This window comes from Salvelinus namaycush, chromosome 8 (genome assembly GCF_016432855.1).
Source record: "Salvelinus namaycush isolate Seneca chromosome 8, SaNama_1.0, whole genome shotgun sequence".
Classification (NCBI taxonomy): Eukaryota; Metazoa; Chordata; class Actinopteri; order Salmoniformes; family Salmonidae; genus Salvelinus; species Salvelinus namaycush.
Window position 1 is genome coordinate 32,157,095 of NC_052314.1, and position 24,216 is coordinate 32,181,310.

A 24,216-nucleotide genomic window follows, 5' to 3' on the forward strand; every position below is an offset into this window, starting at 1 on the left:
TCAGACCCCTTGACCTTTTCCACATTTTGTTAGGTTACAGACTTTTTCTAAAATTGATTCGTTTTTTCCCCCTCATCAATCTAATTATTTTTATGAAATATCACATTTACATAAGTATTCAGACCTTTTACTCAATACTTTGTTGAAACACCTTTAACAGCGATTACAGCCTAGAGTCTTCTTGGGTATGACGCTACAAGCTTGACACACCTGTATTTTGGGAGTTTCTCCCATTCTTCTCTGCAGATCCTCTGAAGCGCTGTCAGGTTGGATATCAGGTTGGATGGGGAGTGTTGCTGCACAGCTATTTTTAGGTCTCTCCAGAGATGTTAGATCGGGTTCAAGTCTGGGCTCTGGCTGGGCCACAACTGCGTTGTTTTGGCCTTGTGCTTAGGGTCCTTGTCCTGTTGGAAGGTGAACCTTCACCCCAGTCTGAGGTTCTGAGCGCTCTGGAGCAGGTTTTCATCAAGGATCTCTCGGTACTTTGCTCCGTTCATCTTTCCCTCGATCCTGACTAGTCTCCCTGTCCCTGAAAAACATCCCCACAGCATGATGCTGTCACCACCATGCTTCACCGTAGGGATGGTGCCAGGTTTCCTCCAGGCGCGACGCTTGGCATTAAGGCCAAAGAGTTCAGTCTTGGTTTCATTAGACCAAAGAATCTTGTTTCTCATGGTCTGAGAGTCTTTAGGTGCCTTTTGGCAAACTCCAAGCGGGCTTTCATGTGCCTTTTACTGGCTTCCGTCCGGCCACTCTACCATAAAGGCCTGATTGGTGGAGTGCTGCAGGGATGGTTTTCCTTCTGGAAGGGTTTCCCATCTCCACATAGCAACTCTAGAGCTCTGTCAGAGTGACCATCGAGTTCTTGCTCACTTCCCAGACCAAGGCCCTTCTCCCCCGATTGCTTAGTTTGGCCAGGCAGACAGCTCTAGGAAGTGAATGGGGTTTCCTGTAGTCCACGATCAGCTCCTTTGTCTTGCTGATGTTGAGGAGAGCTTGTTGTCCTCACACCACACTACCAGGTCTCTGACCTCCTACCTATAGGCTGTCTCATCATCGTCGGTGATCAGGCCTACCACCGTCGTGTCGTCTGCAAAATGAATGATGGTGTTAGTCGTGCGCGGCCACTCAGTTGTGGGTGAACAGGAAGTACAGGAGGGGACTTAGGTGCCAGTGTGGCGGATGTGTTGTCGTCTACCCTCTGTGTGGAGTGTCTCTTGCAAGGTTAGCTGTGTGTAGCAGATACTGACAAACCAATGATAAACCATTGAGAAGTGAGCGAGTGCTGTGTGAGTGAGTGAATCATCAGCAGCACTAACATCACAAGTCTCTTGGCTTAGCTTGCAGCTTTACTGAGTGTCTACCTCCAGGCTGTTTTCTCCCTCTCCTCACCAAATCAACAGGGAGCAGCACACAGCTCAGCTCAGAGCTGACAGACAGACAGAATAATACATGTGATGACCCCCCCTCCCCGTACTCTCTTCTCTCTGGGGTACTTGTTCCAACACTGATTTGGGGAGACTCATAGGCCCTGCCAGGATAGGGGAGAAGGGAGGAGGAGAAAGCCCTGAGGGTCTCAGTCATGTCTCGGAGAGTCTAGGATAGTGGAGCTCTTCAGAGTGGTCAGTGCTAGGGAGGGTTGTTTAGATTGGGCCTGGGTTGTGTTCAGTAGGCACAAACCTGAAGAATGCTCCGTGAAACAGTTGGGTACATTTTTGGTTTTCATTTTATATGTGCCCTAGCGAACATGCCCTTGGGCTGTGCTGACTCAGGTGAATGTGTTGTGGCGTGAGACTATAGAACCCATCTCCTTCTTTCCTCAGGCAGCGGGAAGCTGAGGCCCAGTCGAGTCCAGAGTGTGGTCTCCAGTCAAGGCAGCCTGGACTCTGACATGCTGGGTAAGAGTGACATGCTGGGTGATGATGACAAAGATTATGATTATAGTGTTGATTATCACAATGACAATCATAATGATGATGACGATGATAAGGATTGTGATCTTCATCACAATGATGATAATGATGATGACGATGATAATGCTGCTGGTAACGCCCATGATGATAATAATGATTATGATACCAATTCTAATGATTACTGATCTCTGGGACATAAAAAAAAACACATCTACCTGTATATTTTCAGGTTATGACGGTGGCAGCAGTGACTCTGAGTGTGAGAGCCCCACTGTGGATGAGCAGGAGTCCCAGGCCCCTCTGATGCCTGACTTCTGGCTCATCGTTAAGATCCACCAGGACAGAGTGGAGGTGTACTCTCAGTCTAGGTGAGGGAGGGGCTTAGGCAGGACACTTATCCAGCTCATAACTGGTTCTCATCTTCATCTATTTGAACTTTTCAGAATGCCATCTGACATGACATATTTGTTCCATAATGTTTCCATTATTTAGCTCCTGAGAACCCTTTTGGAAATACATTTCATAAATACAATATTATTCTTACTAACCACGTTTCCATGCGAGTAAAGTCATACGGTGTATTAAAAACAAAATCACAACAGCTTTGACTGACAGGAAGTGTCGTTTAAATTTCAGAAATGTCAACAGATAATGTGTTCGTTCGACATGGTGGGATCTTTTTATGTCGGTTTAATGAATTATGCAACAGATTGCGGCTCAAACGATTTCTTGCGCAATTGTTGATAGAATAACCATGTCTGTCAAAGTAGATTTGCAGTCACCCTCTGCTGCTATGTTGTGTTTTCCTCCAACTATGACTTGAAAAAGCTGTCAATTAACATATAAGAATGATCTTGCTCTTATCCATCTCATCATATAACCTAACCTGTCCACTTTATGAACAAACTGTTGTCTAGAGAGGATGCGCGAAAACCAGATTGGGCAAGTTTGCCATTTTTCACAACCGTTTCTGTGACAAAATCATCGAGAGAGTGGAAAATGCCATGGAAACACAGTGAACTTATCTTTTTTTTATTCGGTACATTAGAACTTTAGCGCATTTAAAAAAAAAAAAAATGCGCAACCTCTTCACCCATCTTGCAAATTTTTTTATGCGGATAATATTTGCATGGAAATCTGTCGCAAATTGGATGGAAAGCTAGCTACTGAGATAAAATATATTTAGCAAGACAGACCTGTAAGATACAAATCCATCATGGCATATTGTGTACAGGAGCTTCAATGAAGCTAAGGAGGGCAGAGTAGAGGAGAAGGAGGAGGAGGAAGAAGAGGAGGTTCCAGAGTACTTACGGCTGCATCAGATGGTGGTGAGGAAGATTGGGGAGATCTGCCGTATAGTCAATCAGGTAGGTTACACCCCTTTATATGACTGATCCTCTGACCTTAATTAACACTTTTCCATTAAGAAATAGTTTGTAAAAGGTAGGTTACGCTCTCGCCCTTCAAGACACATCTGCCACTTTATTGCTTGTATAGCAAGTAGCAACATTAAAGTGCAGTCCTAGCCTTTAACCCTCCCTCCCTCTGTCGGTCTGGTTGGTGCTGTTCAACCTCTAAGGCTACATTCAAATGTCCACAGTAGCATACCTCTTATAACTAAGCAGCGTATTACGCTTGCATTCTAAGTAGTGTGCTAGTGTGGATATTGGAACAGGCACTAACTCTCCTCTCTCGCCTCTCTTCTGTCTCGCCCCTCTCTTCTGTCTCTTCTGTCTCTCCACAGCGTCTACTACTCCAGGACCTCCACGACAGCCATGTGTGTAACTCGCTCCTGGTGGCAGAGAGCGAAGAGGACATCTGGAAGAATGAGTCCCTGTACAGACAGAGACTGGCCAACTCTGATGGTCAGTCAGTCAGCGACGCTCACAACCACACACTAATACAAACAGCCATGATGCATGCTTTTATGTAGACTCAACGACTTTCTAAACCTGCTTTACATAAATATCCAACAACTGTTTTGGGGTATCGACTACAGCCAAGGTAAAAGGATGTACAGTCGTAGTTTGTGTGGAACATCCCTATTCTAGTACCTAAGGCTATTTTAAGACATTTTTGCAAGTATCATACACTTCATGTGCATCATATGCACGCCTTTGGTGGCACCAGGTTTGTTGTTGTACAGTGCACAAGTTAGTAATGGATTGCACTTTCTTGGCCCCACAAGCTCCCAACTGTCATAGTGATAGTAGAGCTCAATCCAATACAGGTCCATGGAGAAGGAAACACACACAAACACACCCACTCTCTCTAATGTATTCAAGGTTACAGGTAGGAGCATTAGTGACAGGCCAGTGAAGTATGCTCGGAGACGGGAGCAGTGTGAAACGCTCATTAGATTCATTTTCTATTTTATGGCAGCCGTTAAGCCAGAATTACCAACTGTTATTTTCTAATATCGCAGATTTTCTTCCGCTCCGGTGTGTGTAAATGAATTGGATCCTGTAGAGGGGATAGGCATCAGAGAGAAGGCTTGTTGTTTGCGACTGCAGTGCAGTAACATAATGTTAGTGTGGAAGGGAAGTGGCTCCCAGAGCAAATTGTGTGTCTTTTCTCGGCTGGCGTCATGCTGAAATGCGCCCCCCCCCCCCCCCCCCCCCCTTTCCTCTCAGCAACTGTTGGTACATTTATTTGTAAATTATTTTATTTTCCTTTTTTAATCTTCTCGTGTCTCTTTCTTTCTTGTCTCTTTCTCTCGCTCTCTGTCTCCCTCACTCACTCACTCACTCACTCACTCACTCACTCACTCACTCACTCTCACACACACACGTACACACAACAGATTACAATGCAGAGGAGAGCTACCAGCCACGGGACTACCTAGCGGCCACAATGCAGTTCATCCCGGGTCACTTTGCCTGTGAGGTGGTGTGGAGCACCGTCATCCACATCCACCCTCGCCTCAAGATGGGGCCTAACATGGGGGTGTCCAGGGGTGAGTCCGTGACACTCGCAAAATACAGGACAAGAATGTGTTTGGGCATGCAGAAAAATAAAGACCACCCACAGAGCAGGACTTCATATCTTCATGACCATTAACAATAACCCCTTGATCCTGAAAAATACTTTTGAATATGCCAATATGAATATACATATGAAAATGATGTGGAAATGATCATGAATAGGTCTTCCTTTACTTAAAATACATTTTAATATGATGGATTCAGTACAATCAGTGTGAGTATAATTGAGATCATTTTCTCAGTATCTTTATTTGTGTTGAAAGACTCTCTTCTCATCTCCATATCCCAGCTATCCAGGCTCTGCGGTCAGTGCTCAACGCCATGTGTGTGGTCAACAGGAAGAGCATGTTTGTCTATCAGGAGCGCTCCACTAAATCAGTCTTCTACCTCAGGTTAGCACCTGGTGCCCCCCTCGTTCTAACTCCGCTGCCTCCCCTCTCATTGTACAACAGTCAATTGTACAACAGTCAACAGTCCACCTCTTCATAGGCTCCCCTCTCTCCTGCATCCAACCCTGCACCCAAATACTTTCATTGAAGGAATTGAATTGAGCAGGCCAATTCTTGCTTATGAATATTCCCATGATCTGTGTTCTTCCCAGACTTTCTGAGACGTCCCAAACAGGAAAATACTCTGACCTGGATGGCAACCTGCACCCCATGTCTCGCTGCGTCGGCCTCGCCCGGAGCCAGGAGCCGCTCTACTCTGAGGACCTCACGGTACATTAGCACACTTTCTCATATGAACAGCAAGCATCTTTGGTCCTGAAGAACCATTAGGGCTCTACTCTGAGGACCTCACGGTACAGTAGCACACTTTCTCATATGAACAGCAAGCAACTTGAAGAACCATTAGGGCTCTACTCTTGTCGTCTCATAGTAAACTCATACCACACTCATAGTGGATTTCTCTATAAAGAGCAGGCAGCTTTGACACTGAGAAACCATTAGGACTCTGAGATGGTGTCACCGCTAGATGATTGATCTGCTGTTCCCAGAACTGTGGTATCCTGCTCTTGGGTTAGAGAGGATTGTGCGATGTCACTGTCAAATATCTACAGTGGTCTGACGTGGGTTCGTGTGTCTGCATGTTGTGTGTGTGTCTGTGTTTTACTCCTATCCCCAGGGCTCCCGGTCATCTCTGGAAGGTGCTCGGCCGTCTCTGGAAGGTGCTCGGCCAGTGGGACAGGTGGACAAACACATCTTGTTGCTGGTGCATGGAGTGGGAAGTGCTGGTAAGACAGGGGTTTGAAGAGCAAGGGGAAGAAAGGGGCTCACATGGCTAGGGGACGATTCTAGGAAAGAGTGTAATTGACAGTGATTATGACTGCATACGTTTGGTACTGATAGCAGAGAATCCTACGTTGTATGGATTGTGAGAAGAGTTCTCCTAATGAGGGATTAACTGCATATGTAAAGGTCTGATGCAGGAGTTAGGTGTAAAACACGACCTGTTTGTCTCCTCTCGGTGCATTTCCTCTCCGAGTTAAATGTATCCCTGTTTACTGTCCTCTTGGCAAACAGATGAAACATGAAACTGCTGATTCATTCTGTAGTCTGTGCTGCAGTACCTTCTAATGGCCTGCTAGATGGCACTGTTGCTCCTGCTCCATCTAGCTCTTCCCAGGCTTCATCCATGACGTCAGCTCTTTTCCTCTGAAAATGTTTCTTTAACAAGAGGGACATATTAAATTCGTACATGTTTTTTTCTCTCCCCCACAACTGTTCAACTTATTTATTGATGAATTCCTTTGTTTACAGAGAGGTGACATTTTCTTGAAGTGTGTGCATTTGTTTCAATGCAGCTTTTGTTTCTAAGGCTCCAGACCATGGGCCTCATTTATAAACCTTGTGTATGCACAAAATATGTATGCTCCAGTTTTCACACAGAAGTTGGCATTCATAAAAACTGCCCCTTGACCTGTGAATGTGCTTATCCTCCTGCAAACTTTAGACCATGCGTACGCATTGTTTCTAGTGGTTGAAGTATTGCATTCCCACAAGGCAAAAGTAGCCTAGTAACATTGTGCAAATAGGGAATGTAAGGGTGGATGGTAGGCCACTTCCTTGCCCTGGTTGGTGTTGGTGAGCAAGGAAAGGGAGGATGCAGAAGATCTAGTGCATGGTTTTTATTTTAAGGCTCTTGGAGCAGGTATTTATAAAATATACAAATCATCCAACAAGATGCTGGACCAGGCTCGGTGTATAATAAACCCTTTTTATTCTTTTTTCAAAACTAGTCAAATGAATAGAAAGACTGAAGAGCAGTCTGACTAGCCCCTCGGGCTCAGAACAGATGGCCCTGCCAAGCCAGGCGGCCATCTTCAACTACCATAAAGCTCTACACCTGAGCATATATACCCTGGCAGAGACCAGGTGACAGGAAGCACTTGTATTTGAATACACTTTGTCAAACTAAGCCTATAAACACTTAGCAAAATAAACAACTCTACAATAACAGTTTAGATACTGTAACCTGTACGATACAGAAATATACAGAATACTTTTAAAGAGCTGGACTAGAGCAGAAACTCTTTCCCCCCAATTAGTAACATAGTGTCCCTTAATTATTTGTCACCTGCATGCATGGTGGCCATGCCCCTCCACATGCCACAAGACCAATCTCACACAAACATTTGTTAGTACTGCTTTAGACTGGCAAATAGTACAGATTTAGACTAGCAACATAACTAACAAACTTTCTGATTTACTTCTCATCTCTTCTGTAATTTATATTTAATGTTTAGAAATGATTTAGAATTGATCAAACACAGGTAACGTGACCAAGCAGTTATATCGCTATGTATACTGTGAAATGGGTCTAGTGAGGAGGCACAGAGTTAGCTTTCTCACAAGGAATGTATGATGATTTATTCATGAAAAAAACAGGTAGCTAAATATGAAGATGCAATCATTGGCTGTTAGTGAGAAGAGCGAAAATCTATTAATTTCATAGTTACATTGTAAAATAATTAGAAATCTATTTCTGATTATTTATTTCATTTCCATGATCATTGCAAAATAAATTCCTGACTGATGGTTTCATTCTTGTAAATTAGCCTACAACAAGTTAGGATACAGTGGCTTGCGAAAGTATTCACTCCCTTGGCATTTTTCCTATTTTGTTGCCTTACAACCTGGAATAAAAATGTATTTTGGGGGGATTTGTATCATTTGATTTACACAACATGCCTACCCATTTGAAAAAAACAAGAAATAAGACAAAAAAACTGAACTTGAGCGTGTATAACTATTCACCCTCCCAAGTCAATACTTTGTAGAGCCCCCTTTTGCAGCAATTACAGCTGCAAGTCTCTTGGGGTATGTCTCTATAAACTTGGCACATCTAGCCACTGCGATTTGACTAAAAACTGCTCCAGCTCCTTCAAGTTGAATGGGTTCCGCTGGTGGCCAGCAATCTTTAAATCATACCACATATTCAAATTGGATGGAGGTCTGGGCTTTGACTAGGCCATTCCAAGACATTTAAATGTTTCCTCTTAAACCACTCGAGTGTGGCTTTAGCAGTATGCTTAGGGTCATTGTTCTACTGGAAGGTGAACCTCCGTCACAGTCTCAAATCTCTGGAAGACTGAAACAGGTTTCCCTCAAGAATTTCCCTGTATTTAGCACCATCCATTATTCTTTCAATTTACGCCAGACATAGCGTTTTCCTTGATGGCCAAAAAGCTACATTTTAGTCTCATCTGACCAGAGTACCTTCTTCCATATGTTTGGGGAGTCTCCCACATGCCTTTTGGTGAGCACCAAACGTGTTTAGTTATTTTTTTCTTAAAGCAATGACTTTATTTCTGTCCACTCTTCCATAAAGCCCAGCTCTGTGGAGTGTATGGCTTAAAGTATTCTTATGGACAGATACTCCAATCTCCGCTGTGAAGCTTTGCAGCTCCCTCAGGGTTATCTTTGGTCTCTTTATTGTCTCTGATTAATGCCCCCCTTGCATGATCTGTGAGTTTTGGTGGGCAGCCCTCTCTTGGCAGTCTAAGTGTCAGGTTTGTTGTGGTACCATATTCTTTCCATTTTGTTTTATAATGGATTTAATGGTGCTCCATGGGATGTTCAAAGTTTCAGATATGTTTTTATACCCCAACCCTGATCTGTACTTCTCCACAACTTTGTCCCTGTTTGGGGAGCTCCTTGGTCTTCATGGTGCCGCTTGCTTGGTGGTGCCCCTTGCTTAGTGGTGTTGCAGACTCTGGGGCCTTTTAAGAACAGGGCTGTATAAATACTGAGATCATGTGACAGATCATGTGACACTTAGATTGCACACAGATGACTAATTATGTGACTTCTGAAGGTAATTGGTTGCACCAGATCTTATTTAGGAGCTTCATAGTAAAGGGGGTGAATACATATGCACGCACCTCTTTTCGGTTTAGAATTTTTTAATTAAATATTATTTATTTTTTTATATATTTTTTTCACTTCACCAATTTGGACTATTTTGTGTATGTCCATTGCATGAAATCCAAATAAAATCAATTTAAATTACAGGTTGTAAGGCAACAAAATAGGAAAAACGCCAAGGGGAATGAATACTTTTGCAAGGCACTGTAGGCTTCCATTTGTCCCATCTCTCATTTAATTGGACCCACTTCACAGTAGTAAATACTGTTGATAAGCTACCGGTATTTTGCTCTATGCGATCTGATCACAGTTTAACGGTAGAACAGACAGTTCACCTTTTCCATTGATGTTTGTAGGCTACGTCTGAATACTGTAATGTCAAATTTCTTGAGTAGCCTAGACAATATTTCATTTATAAACATAATATATACACTATATATACAAAAGTGTGTGAACACCCCTTTAAATTTGTGGATTCAGCTATTTCAGCCACACCCGTTGCTGACAGGTGTATAAAGCACACCGCCATGCAATCTACATAGACAAACACTGGCAGTAGAATGGCCTTACTGAAAAGCTCAGTGAATTTCAACGTGGCACTGTCATAGGGTGCCACCTTTCCAACAAGTCAGTTCGTCAAATTTCTGCCCTGCTAGAACTCCCCCGGTCAACTGTAAGTGTTGTTATTGTTAAGTGGAAACATCTAGGAGCAACAAAGGGAAAGGGGTTGTACAAGTTGTACAACTGAATGCATTCAACTGAAATGTGTCTTCCGCATTTAACCCAACCCCTCTGAATCGGAGAAGTGCGGGAGGCTGCCTTAATCGACATCCATGTCATTGGCGCCCGGGGAACAGTGGGTTAACTGCCTTGCACATGGGCAGGATTTTTACCTTGTCAGCTCAGGGATTCGATCGCACAGACGCGAAATGGTAGGCCACACAAGCTCACAGAACGGGACCGCCAAGTGCTGAAGCGCGTAGCGTATATAAATGGTCTGTCCACGGTTGCAACACGACGACGAGCACCACCTTGTTAAAAAGTCCTGGGGAGAACCTTGGAAGTTATAAAGATAATTAAGTTGCTAATGGCAGCATGCAGTACCCTGGTCGGCCTTCAACTTTAGCTACTCAATGAGAGAGGGCGGCATGAGCTAGCCTGAAATGTCATTATCTGGAGTAGCTCAAACTGTGCATGTTATGGCATGCCATCTTAACCGACTTCGTTTGGCTTCAATGCGCTGTTGAGTCTTCACATAGGAATTGATGGCTTTGTCCATTCATAAATACAGTCATTGCTCCAGACTCCTTACTGAGCATTGATTTGCATAAATATGTCAGAGAGAAACACCTCTAAGGTATCCTCTCAACAGTAAAGGAAGTCAGCAATACACAATTTGAAGTAGAGAAGCAGCTGTTATACACTGAACAAAAATATAAACGCATCATTTAAAGTGTTGGCCATATATTTCACGAGCTGAAATGAAAGATCCCAGAAATGTTCCATACGCACAAAAAGCTTACTTCTCTTAAAATTTGTGGGTACATTTGTTTACATCCCTGTTAGTGAGCATTTCTCCTTTGCCAAGATAATCCGTCCACCTGACAGGTGTGGCATATGAAGAAGCTGATTAAACAGCATGATCATTACTCAGCTGCACCTTGTGCTGGGGACAATAAAAGGCTACTCTAAAATGGGCAGTTTTGTCACACAACACAATGTCACATATGTGAAGTTTTGAGGGTGCGTGCAATTGGCATGCAGACTGCAGGAATGTCCACCAGAGCTGTTGGCAGAGAATGTAATGTCAATTTCTTTACCATAGGCCGCCTCCAATGTCGTTTTAGAGATGTTGGCAGTACGTCCAACTGGCCTCACATCCACAGACCACGTGTAACCACCCCAGCCACCCGGACAGTTGATGAAACTGTGGGTTTACACAACTGAAGAATTTCTGCACAAACTGTCAAACAGTCTCAGCTCATCTGCGAGCTCGTTGTCCTCATCAGGGTCTTGACCTGACTGCAGTTCGGCGTCGTAACTGACTTCAGTTGGCAAATGCTCACCTTTGATGCCCACTGACATGCTGAAGAAGTGTGCTTTTCACTGATATTTCAGCGTTCAGCTTTACCAGTTTCAGCTTTACCAAGGCAGATGGCAGACAGCGTGTAAGGTGTTCAGTGGGTGAGCGGTTTGCTGATGTCAACATTGTGAACTGAGTGCCCGACGGTGGCTGTGGGGTTATGATATGGGCAGGCATAAGCTACGGACAACGAACAGAATTGTATTTTATCAATGACAATTTGAATGCACAGAGATACCGTGACGAGATCCTGAGGCCCATTGTCATGCCATTCATCTGCCGCCATCACCTCATGTTTCAACATGATAATGCACGGCCCCATGTCGCAAGGATCTGTACACAATTCCTGGAAGCTGAAAATGTCCCAGTTCTTTCATGGACTGCGTACTCACCAGACATGTCACCCATCGAGCACGTTTGGGATGCTCTGCATTAGGGCGGACCCCAATTAGTCGACTGGCCAATTCTTTGGTCGATAGGCTGTTGGTCGACCAAGATTTTTTTTAGTTGAGCAGTTGCGAAGATATATATATATTTTTTTATGGCACAAGAGACTTCTTATTCCTGCCCATCTCAGTGAACTAATCCAGTGCAGAGGCAGCAGGGATGACACTGTCCAAGAAGAAGGGGAGTGTGGCTAAAATGCACAATGCATGTCTCTCTCCAGGATACAATCTCTCCCGCCAATTTATGTACATTCATTGTTTCATAACTTAATTGTGTGAATTGTTTGCATTTGATAGTTAGTGTATATGAATTCCCGATTACATATATCACCAGTAGTACATTCCTATAATTTTGAATCTACAATGTTTGTTTGGTTACGGTCATTTCTGTTAATGGATTCAATATATTATTATTCCAGTCTTTTACCATTCTCATTGTCGGAGAGGACATGTTATTTGCAGAAAAGCACAACCTATGTTTATTTCATTCCGTTTATGAGTTTGGTCAATTTAGTAATTGTATTTTGTTTAGAGCGCTCCAGTCAATGTTGAGTAAGGACGGGCACCTGATTACGCATAGAAGTAGGCCTATAGGCCACCTGGCCTACGCACAAATGTACACTACCGTGTACAACTGGCAGCTTCATTAAATAGTACCCGCAAAACACCAGTCTCAACGTCAACAGTGAAGCGCCAACTCCGGGATGCTGGCCTTCCTAAGCAGAAAAAAAAGCAATATCTGACTGGCCAACAAAAATAAAAGATTAAGATGGGCAAAAGAACACGGACACTGGACAGAGGAACTCTGCCTAGAAGGCCAGAATCCCGGAGTCGCCTCTTCACTGTTGACGTTGAGACTGGTGTTTTGTGGGTACTATTTAATAAAGCTGCCAGTTGAGGACTTATGAGGCGTCTGTTTCTCAAACTAGACACACTAATGTACTTGTCCTCTTCCTCAGTTGTGCACTGGGGCCTCCCACTCCTCTTTCTATTCTGGTTAGAGCCAGTTTGCGCTGTTCTGTGAAGGGAGTAGTACACAGTGTTGTACGAGAACTTCAGTTTCTTGGCAATTTCTCGCAAGGAATAGCCTTCATTTCTCAGAACAAGAATAGACTGACGAGTTTCAGAAGAAAGTTCTTTGTTTCTGGCCATTTTGAGCCTGTAATCGAACCCACAAATGCTGATGCTCCAGATACTCAACTAGTCTAAAGAAGGCCAGTTTTATTGCTTCTTTAATCAGAATAACAGTTTTCAGCTGTGCTAACATAATTGCAAAAATGTTTTCTAATGATCAATTAGCCTTTTAAAATGATCAACTTGGATTAGCTAACACAACGTGCCATTGGAATACAGGAGTGATGGTTGCTGATTATGGGCCTCTGTATACCTATGTAGATATTCCATAAAAAATCTGCCTTTTCCAGCTACAATGGTCATTTACAACATTAACAATGTCTACACTGTATTTCTGATCAATTTGATGTTATTTTAATGGACAAAAAATTTGCTTTTCTTTCAAAAACAAGGACATTTCTAAGTGACCCCAAACTTTTGAAAGGTAGTGTAGGTATATAAATGTGCACATTTGGGGATCTGATAAGATTCCTGATTTGGCTGAACGCACCACCACTAATGAGCTGTGGAGCTTCTCAAAGTAATTTTTTCTTATGTCTTTGTTCATTGAAGAACTGGAAAGACAAAGCCAAGTCAGGTCTGAGGCAAGGGTCATTTTGACATGGTCTCTATTTTAATTGCTTAATCTGTCATCTCCCCTTCATATGCACTGATGGGAAAAATACTTACCCGATTAAAACAATATGGTGGACACTCATCATTAGCCTGGCTTTCACCTGGTCAGTTCTTTCTGGTCAAAGCGATGGAGAGGAGGCGAGGAGATGACAGATTCTTTTTTGTAATTGTTGTATTTATTTACAATAAAAAAAGCTATGGTTTGAGGTCTTCTCCTGACCCTTGTCCTCTGCCTGGTCTCCAACACAGGTCCAGAGATCACAGATGAGCTGGTGAAGGTTTTGAGGAAGCGTCTGGATGAGACCACGCTGGACATCATCACCATCATGCTGGGCAGGAACTGCAAACTCACCCCTGCTGACGTGGAGGTAAATGATTAGGTGCATTAGTGTCACATATTCTTTTGATGAATCGTGATTTAATGGAGGCAGAGATTTTAACCGAACCGTTCGGTTTGTTCTGTGGTGGAAGGGGCTAAATATGCTATTTTTTTATGCTACTTTCACCCCCAGAAGTAGTGTTGAGATTTGCTTCTGAATCTCTTGTGGAAAAGACAATATTCAGTCATGGGTTTCAGAGATAACTTATAATTTAGTAGGAATGGGAGAGACATTGATGTGTTGCTTGATTACGTGTTGATGTTCTCCCCTCAGTTTATCCAGCCGTCAGGCTCTCCAGCCACTGAGGTGATGGAGTTTACTCTGCCGCAGTGCTTCATGCCCTGGACCCCTGCTGTGGCCCACTACCTCAGGCAGAACCTGCTCATCTTCCTCCACATCCCCAAGTACACAGACAGCTACGTAGAACACCACTTCAAGGTATGCAACACCACTAGTACACAACACTGGTACCACTACACGAGTACACAGACGGTTACAGTACATCGAGCACCACTTCGAGGTAGACTACAGCCCAGCCTCATCCTGCATACAGACATTAGGGGCAAAATCTGCTTCTGCAAGTAAAAGCATGTATATAATGTCCCACCTCTCCCCCTCTCAAATTTGGAAGAATTTAAACCAATATAAACTGACCTCTGTCCCACCAACATTTTCCGGTGTGATGCCGCTTTAATAAGCGATTTTTGTCGCAAGTGTCTGAATGCCGGGTAACATTACTCCCAGCACTCGGGCTGCCCAATTCAGATCTCTTTTCCACTCTCTCTTGACCCATCTCATCAGATCTTTGTCAGAGCTCTAATTGGTCAAAGCGTTTTTCAGCGACGTATTTGTCAGTTTTATAGGATGATAGAAGGGGACCATTCAATTGATGCAAGTGTGGTGTATACAGTTCCCTATGAAGGGGTGTAGGCTCGATGTATAAAAAAAATAGGACCAATCCGCTGATGGATAGAGTAGTGACTACATTTATTTTGACAAGTTTCATTTTTGTGTGGGAAATCACAAATCTCTTCTCTCTCTCTCTCTCTCTCTCTCTCTATCTCAGCACTACTTCCATCAGAGCAGTGAACTACCTGACTCTGATGTCTACCTCTACAATAAGCCTGGGGGCCAGGGGACTGGAGGGAAAGGTAATGAAGTTCTTTCTCTCTTCTCTCAGCTGTCCCTGCACACACACCGTCCTCTCACTCCGTCCCTGCAAAATGTCTATCTCTCTGTCTTGCTCTCTCGCGGTCTTGCACTGTCCCTCTTTCTCTCGCGCGTGCTCGCACGCACGCACACGTGCACATACACACACGTATCCCATTGCAGTTGGCATAGCGCACCCTACACCTAATTCACCACCGATATTGTGTTTCTTTATAATTAGGTAGCCTTCGCTTGTTTTCTCAAATTATTTAGCGGAGGCTGTATTTTCTCTCCTCTTCTTGACGGTTTTTGCTCAGCGGAGTCAGTTGTGTGTGTGTGTGTGTGTGTGTGTGTGTGTGTGTGTGTGTGTGTGTGTGTGTGTGTGTGTGTGTGTTTATAAGCTGCTGACTTCGAGGGCGTGATATCACAGGTTGTGCTGACAGCCTCTTTCCCTATTTATACCTCTCACCACATTAAATAATCGCACGGCAAATTATCACAGCACTGCCTTGCATAGCTAATACGCACTAAGCTGACTTTTGTTCCGCTAAGGCACTTCTGGTATAGAATGTCCGTTTCTCTGATTAGTGTTACACTCGTTCTCCCAAGGTGACTGGCCCATCAGACTCTCCAACTTCCATATGTGAAGTGTGCTTTGGTGGATAACTTGCCAAAAAATGAAACGAGACTGAATAATGGCCTGTTTTGTTGTGTATTCCCCTGTTTGAGGATCAGCTTTCTCTGGGGACAGCACATGCTATTGCCGTGCGCCCGGGTGTGAGCGTGCACGTGTGTGATATGGCCTCCTGTCAGTTGGGATTAGCCTATAGTAAGACATTTCTCCACCTATCCTGTTCATTATATAGTGTGTTGACAGCTATAATGATTAACACACGGCTCCTATATTATCCCCACTGCCTGTCGTCATAAATATTGTTTCAAAACAGGCTGATATCTCACTTAAACTGACTTCTCTCCAGTGTCCTACTCAAAGTACCAAGGGTGATGCTTATTCGGGGGGGGGGGGGGGGGGGGGGGGGGTGTTCCCTCCAGGTTGCTTCCCAAATGGCACCCTATTCCTCATATAGTACACTAGTTTTAACCAAAGCCCTATTGGCCCGGGTGCACTATAAAGGGAATAGGGTGCCATTTTAGATGCACACACAGCCCAGGCTTTTGCATTCATTTCCCATGCAGTCTCACTACTTTTTATTTGCTGTGTGTGCATCTAAAGGGAAGGGAAGCTCTGACAGCATCTTATTAATTTTAAGTATTACACAACAAGGTGCTTAAGTGATTTGATTTGACTTGATCCCTGCCTGGCGTGAGAATATGTCAGGTTCAGACTGCCACTCTGGCAGAGATGGAAGGTTTAGCCTTGCACTGTTGTATTCCACGGACAGCTTATTAAGAAACTGTTTTCCAATGGTTACCACATTAATCTTGTAGAAAAGTCACAACCTAAACCACACGCCTACTGTGCTTGAATACCATGGAAGGCATTTTAGCATGGGCTGCTGCTTCAGTGATTCCATCTCAGAGAGCTAATAGACCGCGTTTCATTGCAGAATTCAGACAGAGATATTTTCCTCTTACTAATAACTGTGTACGAAGGCCCTGCAACAAATAACTCCTATAATAACTCATGTATGTTATTGTATGTGTGATAGAATAGTAGCAATGTGCATAAAGGAAGTGAAAGAGTGTAGTGCCAGGCTAGTGGAGGCCTAGCTCTGGTCCAGGGCATTAGTGTAGCTTGTTAACACTGAGCCTTCTTTAAAGCTGCACTAACGCCCTGGACCAGAGCTAGTAGAGACCCAGGCCCAGGTCTCCTGGACATTTGCATTCAATTGGTAGATCAATCAGAGATGGGGTTGCAAAATCTCGGAAACTATCCACAAATATACAGGTTTTCTAGAACTCCCGGTTGGAAGTTCGCAGAACCAGGAGGGAATAAGCAGGAAATCCTTAACACTCCGACCAGGAGTTCTGGAAAACCTGTGGATTTTGGGAAAGGTAGCGGAACCATTGGCGACCCCAATTAGAGATGATCTGAAGATGCTGTTCCACTGACTCTGCCGATTCCTCATCAGTTTATCAGTTTGCACTACTTAGTAGACAGTTCGCAACATACCATCCGTTACATTAGTAACTGATGCACCATCTGGCCTTCAGAAAGGAGCTGATGAGAGACACCTCTCATATCATATCTGATGATACTAGAAGGTAATGTATTGAGGGTATGTCTGTCTGTCTGTCTGTTGACTCAGGTACCATGTCGGACCTCGTTCAACACCTCTTCCCACCCTCTCAGTTCCAAGGTATCATGTTTTATGAACCCCTAGCTACCTTGGCTCTACTGGCCTAGCTGGCTGGGGGTGCTTCTGCTCTTGCCTCATTTTCCATATGGCTTTATTTGGCTGTGTTTTACTCTTAAGGGAGATTGGCTCTTTGGAAGTAAATTGGCTGCACTTCAACAGAGGTAGTCTTTAATGTGGACTGGATTGCTTATTTGAGTTGCCCATTGCTCTCTGCATTACTTTTTAAGTGGCATGCAGAGTGACCTGACTGTTCTTTCTTTCTTTTAATGTAGTCTGGTGGTACTTTTGCCGCCTTTTAAAGCTTCAATGTGTTCTTGACTGGCTTTGGTCTCGGTTATAATGGCTTCTGCAGTCTATCAAGAGATGCTTCTCAATGAGAAATTGAATGGAAAATAATCAGGCATAGGAATATGTTTGCGTTTTAAGTTTAATAGTATCCAGCTTTTAAACGAAATTGAATGTTTTTTTTCCAATTACGCAATGATATTTACGGCTATTGAGATATATAGGCTGGTTAAACACAGGGCTACTGCAATGTACTCATTGATACTGAAATAATTATTTTGAGCAGAATGAAACAATGTTTTACTACAATTGTAGTATTTTATTCACCATCTTTCCTATAGAAATGTTATCTTTGGATCTGTGGCGCTCTTTTCATTCCAAGAAAGGCTATGCTATGTAGCCTAACATGTGCATTTTCGGTGTTCTTTAAAAAAAAAATGAATTAAGGCTGAGACAGTTTGAAAATGTCATCGCGGTCCTGTCTTGTTTGTCTAGTGGATGTCAGTGTGACTTCTTCAAAGGCTGTGGAAAGGATCCGCAGTCCAGACTAACTGTAGTGTAATTGACTGAATGACTGTCTGGCTCAGGGCCTTACAGGATAACGGCGTGGCCTTGTCTTGCAGATAGATAGAGCCCCATCAGCTCTAAATCCTGTTTTCTGGCTGCCACCATTACTGATGTGCTGTAGCAATCCGTTGGCTCATTGCCCTGGCTGACACGGGCAGCCGTCACAGAACCTGGACAGCCTGTCAGAGGCTGCATCCCAAATTCTGTAGCACCTTATTCCCTGTATAGTGCACTACTTTTGACCAGAGCCATAAGGGCCCTGGTCAAAAGTAGTGCACTAAATAGGGAATAGGGTACCAATTGTTTGGGATACACCCTCTCACGTTAAAGCCACTATGGAGGGAGTGCTGAACACAAAACGACACCTGCTGCATTGTGTTTCTGTGTGCCGTTTGCGTTTGCGACTCGCAGGTGACGGCCCGGTCAGTCCGTCAGACCTCATAAACCACCCTGCTAAAGTAGCCAAAGAGAAATGGACCGGAGTCCCCGCAAAACTCAAAGTACAAAAACATCAAGTCACTTGCTCCGGCTGACCTGTGCAGTCATCAGAATGCGCAAGTATGTAGTAGTAGTAGTAGTAGTAGCAGCAGCAGTAGTAGTAGTAGTAGTAGTAGTAGTAGTAGCAGCAGCAGTAGTAGTAGTAGTAGTAGTGTTGACATGTGACTGCTTTGCTGACTAGCTGGCTGCAATAGGCAGATACGCACGCACACACAACATGCACGCGGTGTAGCATGACCGTCCGCAGTCGAGTGTAAAGCCCATGTGTGTGTTGCTGTTTTATTCCAGGTGATGAATGTAATGCATCTATGTCTCCCGCCAGCCTGCCAGGTACATCAGCCCATCAATCACTACTCCACGCCTGCCTCTACCCACTAACGGTGCAAGCTAATAGCCATAGTCGTATCAAACCAAACATGGCCCGGGCAGATCGGCAGTAATATTATTTAGCGCAGGTGTCATGCATGGGTGAGGAATCCCTGTATGATGCAGGGTTTTATGAGGTGAATAGAAGATGCAGGGCGACGGGGTTAGAATCCGAAGACGACGCTGTCTGGGTTTGTGTTGGGATGGAACATCAACTGTGTTGTAGTAGAAAGGTCATGGTTTATACATTGATGCTGTAGTTCCTCTGATGTTAAGGCAGGAGAATATCAGACCGAATCAATGGTGAATCTCTGTAGTTTATAATGGCCCACAAAGTCGTTGTTTATTGCATTCAAACTGCACTTCATTTCACTTGAAAAATATGTTTGAGCGTTTAGATATGAACAACATGCACAATAGTCAAGGTTATTGTTAATAATGTACAAAAAACACTATCCGGCTCAAAGGACCATTAAAAAGAGCACCACCTTTATTCATCCTCTAATTAGTCTATCACTGTAACTCTGGGTCACCCTGTCCTCCACATTTCACCTGTTCCCTTCAGGTATCGCCTGTATCGCCCTGTCGTTCGTTGACGTTCAAGGCCGCCCCCTGCAGGTTCCAGCCCAGTACTGCACCACACCACCCAGAGGGGATGCATCTACCATCCTCCTACAGCCAGACCAGTTTGACACCCTGACAACTGTCATCAAGGTGGACTCCAACAACCTCAGCTCAGGTAAAGCCTGGCAGGGTTTCTTTTAGAGATCAGTGTCCTGTTTATTAGGGCACATGGTAGCCCTTTTTGGCATCGGAAAACAAAAACGAATCATTCTTATTGGACAGGTTCAGATAGTACCCCTTCATTTAGTGCGTGATGTAGCGAGTAGCCAGGACAACCATTGGCGGAGTTGTTGCCCTGTCTTTTTCTTCTCAACGAGTGTCATGAAATATGTTTTCTATTATGTGCTGCGTTGTCTATTTGTATTAAGTGATTGGATTATATATATATAATTTTTGCACTGGGGAAGTATTTGAGAATCGTAAAATTCTAGCTTCTTACAGTACCATTTCACAAGATAGATTAATTTATAAACAGAGCAATAAGTCATACATAGTGGTCTCACTCTGGAATTAAATGGCAAGTCACCTTGAATAGGACTGGTAAAGCTGCTTGCATAATGATGTTCATTGCATCATTTTACAAGGAGTTTTTATTCCCTCTTTCTTAGATACAGGGATTGTATTTGTCAATGTGACCTTGAGTTAAATTGAATAAAATTATGATGAACTTTTATGTTTTTGTTGTTTAAAAAAAATCCAAAACCTCATCCAAACAATGACATGCATAAATGTATTATTCGCATATAGCTAAGATCTTTAATTGGCAAATATGATTTATGCTTCCTAGTTTGTTTGAGAAAATGCAATTAGTTTCGAAGAGTAAAAATAACCTCCTCTCATGTGGTAATCTACTGCGTTGCCATGTGTTTGTGTAAGATTATTAATTAGAAGCCTACTACCTGAGCTGCTTAAACTCTGCTGGGCTCTGCTCTACTGGGCCGTCTATAACACCATCATTAATCAGGTGTGCTCTGCACTAGCCTGATCACAGATGTGTGTGTATGTGTGCGCTGTATAGCCAACTCCTATGCTCATAGTCACAGTGTGATCATTGCCAAGACCTGGGACCAGGCTACAGTAGTTCTGCTCATGCTCAGTACAATTCTCATTAGTCATGAATCTGCCCTTCCTTCTTCCTGACAGGGTCAGAGATGAGGGTGCGTTTTGACATCTGGGAGCAGGGTAACGTCTCCCCCCTCCAGCTGACTGACAAGCTGCGAGGGGCCCTGCGCCACGCCCTCTGTGACGTCATCATGGAACTCCGGGTCCTGCCGAATCCCCTGTGTCTGGAGACGTTCTGCACTACACCGGGGCGAGGGCAGAGAGAGGACTCCACTAATGGTGAGGAACTACAACTACCTTTACAGTACCTGCTTGGTAAAGCTGGGACAATCAACAGAAAAAAGATCGACACCGACCATACCTATCACTTATCACAGGCATTTTGCTGATATCATTCGTTTGCAATAACTAGCCTCTAGAGAAATGTTTGAAATGAAAGTTTAGCTGATATGGTGGTTGTTAAAGGGACAATTGATGGCTACAACCATCAAACTATTAGTTTAAAGGGTAAGAAAAAAAATGATGCAGATTGTTATGAACGTGTCATTCTATTTATCGTTATCGCATCAATTCAGGCAATTTATCGCGATACGGATTTTTGTCCATATCGCCCAGCTCTACTGCTTAGTACATATTGTTTCCTTTGGCCCGCACAACGAATACAAATGCTTTATTGGTCTTCTTGGAAAGTTAATTCAGTCTAATGTTATCAGGTTCATCCCTTGTCTATCTCCACATCTTTTCCATAGGTCTTTTAAGTCCTCCTCCATTAGAAACAAAGGAGGGGAATGAACTGGAGGTTAGAGAAGTGAAGGAATTTAAGGACAGCTTCCAGCCTCGTAGTGGCTCTAGGAGGGTTAAGAACAGCCCCTCCCCTATCACCCTGATTCCTGCCCCCCTTGTGACCACCCCCAACACCGGACCAAGCACCCCTGAGTCCACTACACCCACCGGCAAGACCACTCGCCGAAGCTTCTGGGAAATACTGGTGAGTGAAGTTCTCTTTCATTGGGTTTGTGATGTGTTGTAAGAGAGGATTTTGTCCAAAATGGCACCCTATTCCCTAATGCAATACTTGTCTATTTCTGCTATAGTGGCCAAAACTAGTTTACTTGATAGGGAATAGTGCCATTTCAGAATCTTTCATAAAACATTTCTGTGTGTCTCATCTGAGTTTAGTTCTGTCAGTGCTACATCCATCCGAGATCAACATTATATCTATATTTGGATTATGAACCACCATGTTGCTGTTTTATTCAGTGAGGAAATTATTATCCTCCCTACAGAGCAAGCCAGACTCATCTGAGCTGGGGAGCCCTAAGACGACAGACGACATCGTGCAGGAGAAGGGAGAGGAGGGTCGGACACGCAGGAGACACAAGACGGAGAATGTGAAGCAGCAGTGGAGCCAGGAGAAGGCCATGGCTGTAGAACTGGAGCAGGCCCAGAGGTTAGAAGATACACAGAACACAGGCTGGATTTAGATCTGGGTTCAAATAGTATCGGTTTTCTTCCAAATGCTTTTTTTCCCCCTGTCTGGATTTACAGATGGGCAGAGTTAGAACTATTTCATTGATTTCATTGTGACAGGCAAACTCAATCAGGTACTTTTCTGTCAAGTAGACAGAGAAAATACTACTTGAACCTAGGTCTGGTCTCCGTTGTTTAATGTGTCTGGGTTCAATATCTCATTAAGCCAAGGAGAAGGCATTGAGCTACACTCACTGGACCGTTTATTAAGTACACCCATCTAGTACCGGGTCGGACTCCGCTGTGCCTCCATAACAGCCTGAATTATTCGGGGCATTCTACAAAGTGTCGGAAACGTTCCACAGGGATGTTGGTCCATGCTGACGTGATGGCATCACGCCGTTACTGCAGATTGGACGGCGGTACATTCATGCTGCGAACAGCCCGTTCCATCTCATCCCAAATATGCTCTATTGGGTTGGGGTCTGGGGCCACTCAAGTAAACTTAATGTGTCTGGGTTCAATATCTCATTAAGCCAAGGAGAAGGCATTGAGCTACACTCACTGGACCGTTTATTAAGTACACCCATCTAGTACCGGGTCGGACTCCGCTGTGCCTCCAGAACAGCCTGAATTATTCGGGGCATTCTACAAAGTGTCGGAAACGTTCCACAGGGATGTTGGTCCATGCTGACGTGATGGCATCACGCCGTTACTGCAGATTGGACGGCGGTACATTCATGCTGCGAACAGCCCGTTCCATCTCATCCCAAATATGCTCTATTGGGTTGGGGTCTGGGGCCACTCAAGTAAACTGAACTCGCCGTACCTAATAAACTGGTCGGTGAGTGTATGGAGAAAGGCAGGATCCATGATTGGCTGAGATAATGGAGGGGGATAAAAATAGACTACAATGCCATGCCATGCTGACTCGTGTGTTTAGGTGTTCATTCTTAAAGAGATGGGTGGGGCTAAGGCTTAAGAGGGTGTGACTGATGCTGAATGGATGTAAACGAAGAAGAGCTCTTTAGAAAGTGTGGAAATCATTCAAGGGCATTTTTTTTTATCCTACTTGTCTCCAAATGATACATTTATACAATATAAAAACATCACTTTCCCATGTTTCCCCCAACTGCAGTGTATGATATAGAAGTTTTTGGGGGACATAAGCTCTCCTTCCTGAATTCAGTCACAAATGTGGAGTTTCCGTCAGTAGTTTTGCACTGTTTAATGGGTGTGTGTATTTTCCAACAGGAGACATGTGTCCCAGCTAGAGGAGGGTGACATTGGGACCCTGCACCCTCTATACCAGGTCACCTGTCAGCCCTGGATCACCTTCATGGCTAAACTTGGTGAGTGGCTCCTCTGCCCTCTCCTCTGCCCTCTCCTTTGCCCTCCTCTTTGCACTTCCCTTACCCCTGTCCTTATTTCTGCTGGAGTGGAGTGGAGAGGAGAGAGAAGATGGGAGGGAGGGTTATAGAAAATATTGGTTGCATCCCAAATTGCACTCTATTCCCTCTGTATAACCTCTCTGGTCAAAGTAGTGCACTATACAGAGACTAGGGTGCTATTTGGGACGATACCATTGTCTCCTATCTATTTTCTGCGAGAGGCTTTCAATTTGAAGGTTAACTCTCATTTTCTCTATTTCTTCTCCTTTTCTCTCTCATTCTTTCCTCTGGTGTAAACAGGATGCCCGTCGATTCAGCAGTGCACAGCTGAGATTGCCTCCCAGTTTCTGCTCCCGCCCATCCTGACAGAGATTGTCAATCTGGTCAGCTCCCTGGCCAGTGACACTGCAGTTAAGGTGTTTGAGAGGACAAGGTGGGTCATTTGAAATGATCACGTATACAAATATGTGTACATTATTTGAATCTCTTCCAGCTAGTTTGGAAAGAGGTGTAAATCAGGAAAGCATCTATATACACTTTTCTAGGACCATTAACACATTT

General features: G+C 44.0%; 1 protein-coding gene across 1 annotated transcript in view; it reads left to right on the forward strand.

The window, feature by feature from the left end:
- The window catches only part of LOC120052100 (KICSTOR complex protein SZT2-like), a 110,614-nt gene that overhangs the window by 54,484 nt on the left and 31,914 nt on the right, over positions 1–24,216 (forward strand). The window contains exons 38-54 of the mRNA XM_038998952.1: positions 1,824–1,898; positions 2,143–2,281; positions 3,148–3,280; positions 3,658–3,778; positions 4,717–4,869; positions 5,187–5,289; positions 5,499–5,616; positions 6,023–6,131; positions 13,792–13,910; positions 14,196–14,360; positions 14,989–15,073; positions 19,674–19,847; positions 20,876–21,073; positions 21,544–21,782; positions 22,081–22,244; positions 23,519–23,616; positions 23,956–24,088. Of these exons, the coding sequence (XP_038854880.1) occupies positions 1,824–1,898; positions 2,143–2,281; positions 3,148–3,280; positions 3,658–3,778; positions 4,717–4,869; positions 5,187–5,289; positions 5,499–5,616; positions 6,023–6,131; positions 13,792–13,910; positions 14,196–14,360; positions 14,989–15,073; positions 19,674–19,847; positions 20,876–21,073; positions 21,544–21,782; positions 22,081–22,244; positions 23,519–23,616; positions 23,956–24,088 (2,326 nt within the window). The remainder of the gene's footprint in view (positions 1–1,823; positions 1,899–2,142; positions 2,282–3,147; positions 3,281–3,657; positions 3,779–4,716; positions 4,870–5,186; positions 5,290–5,498; positions 5,617–6,022; positions 6,132–13,791; positions 13,911–14,195; positions 14,361–14,988; positions 15,074–19,673; positions 19,848–20,875; positions 21,074–21,543; positions 21,783–22,080; positions 22,245–23,518; positions 23,617–23,955; positions 24,089–24,216) is intronic.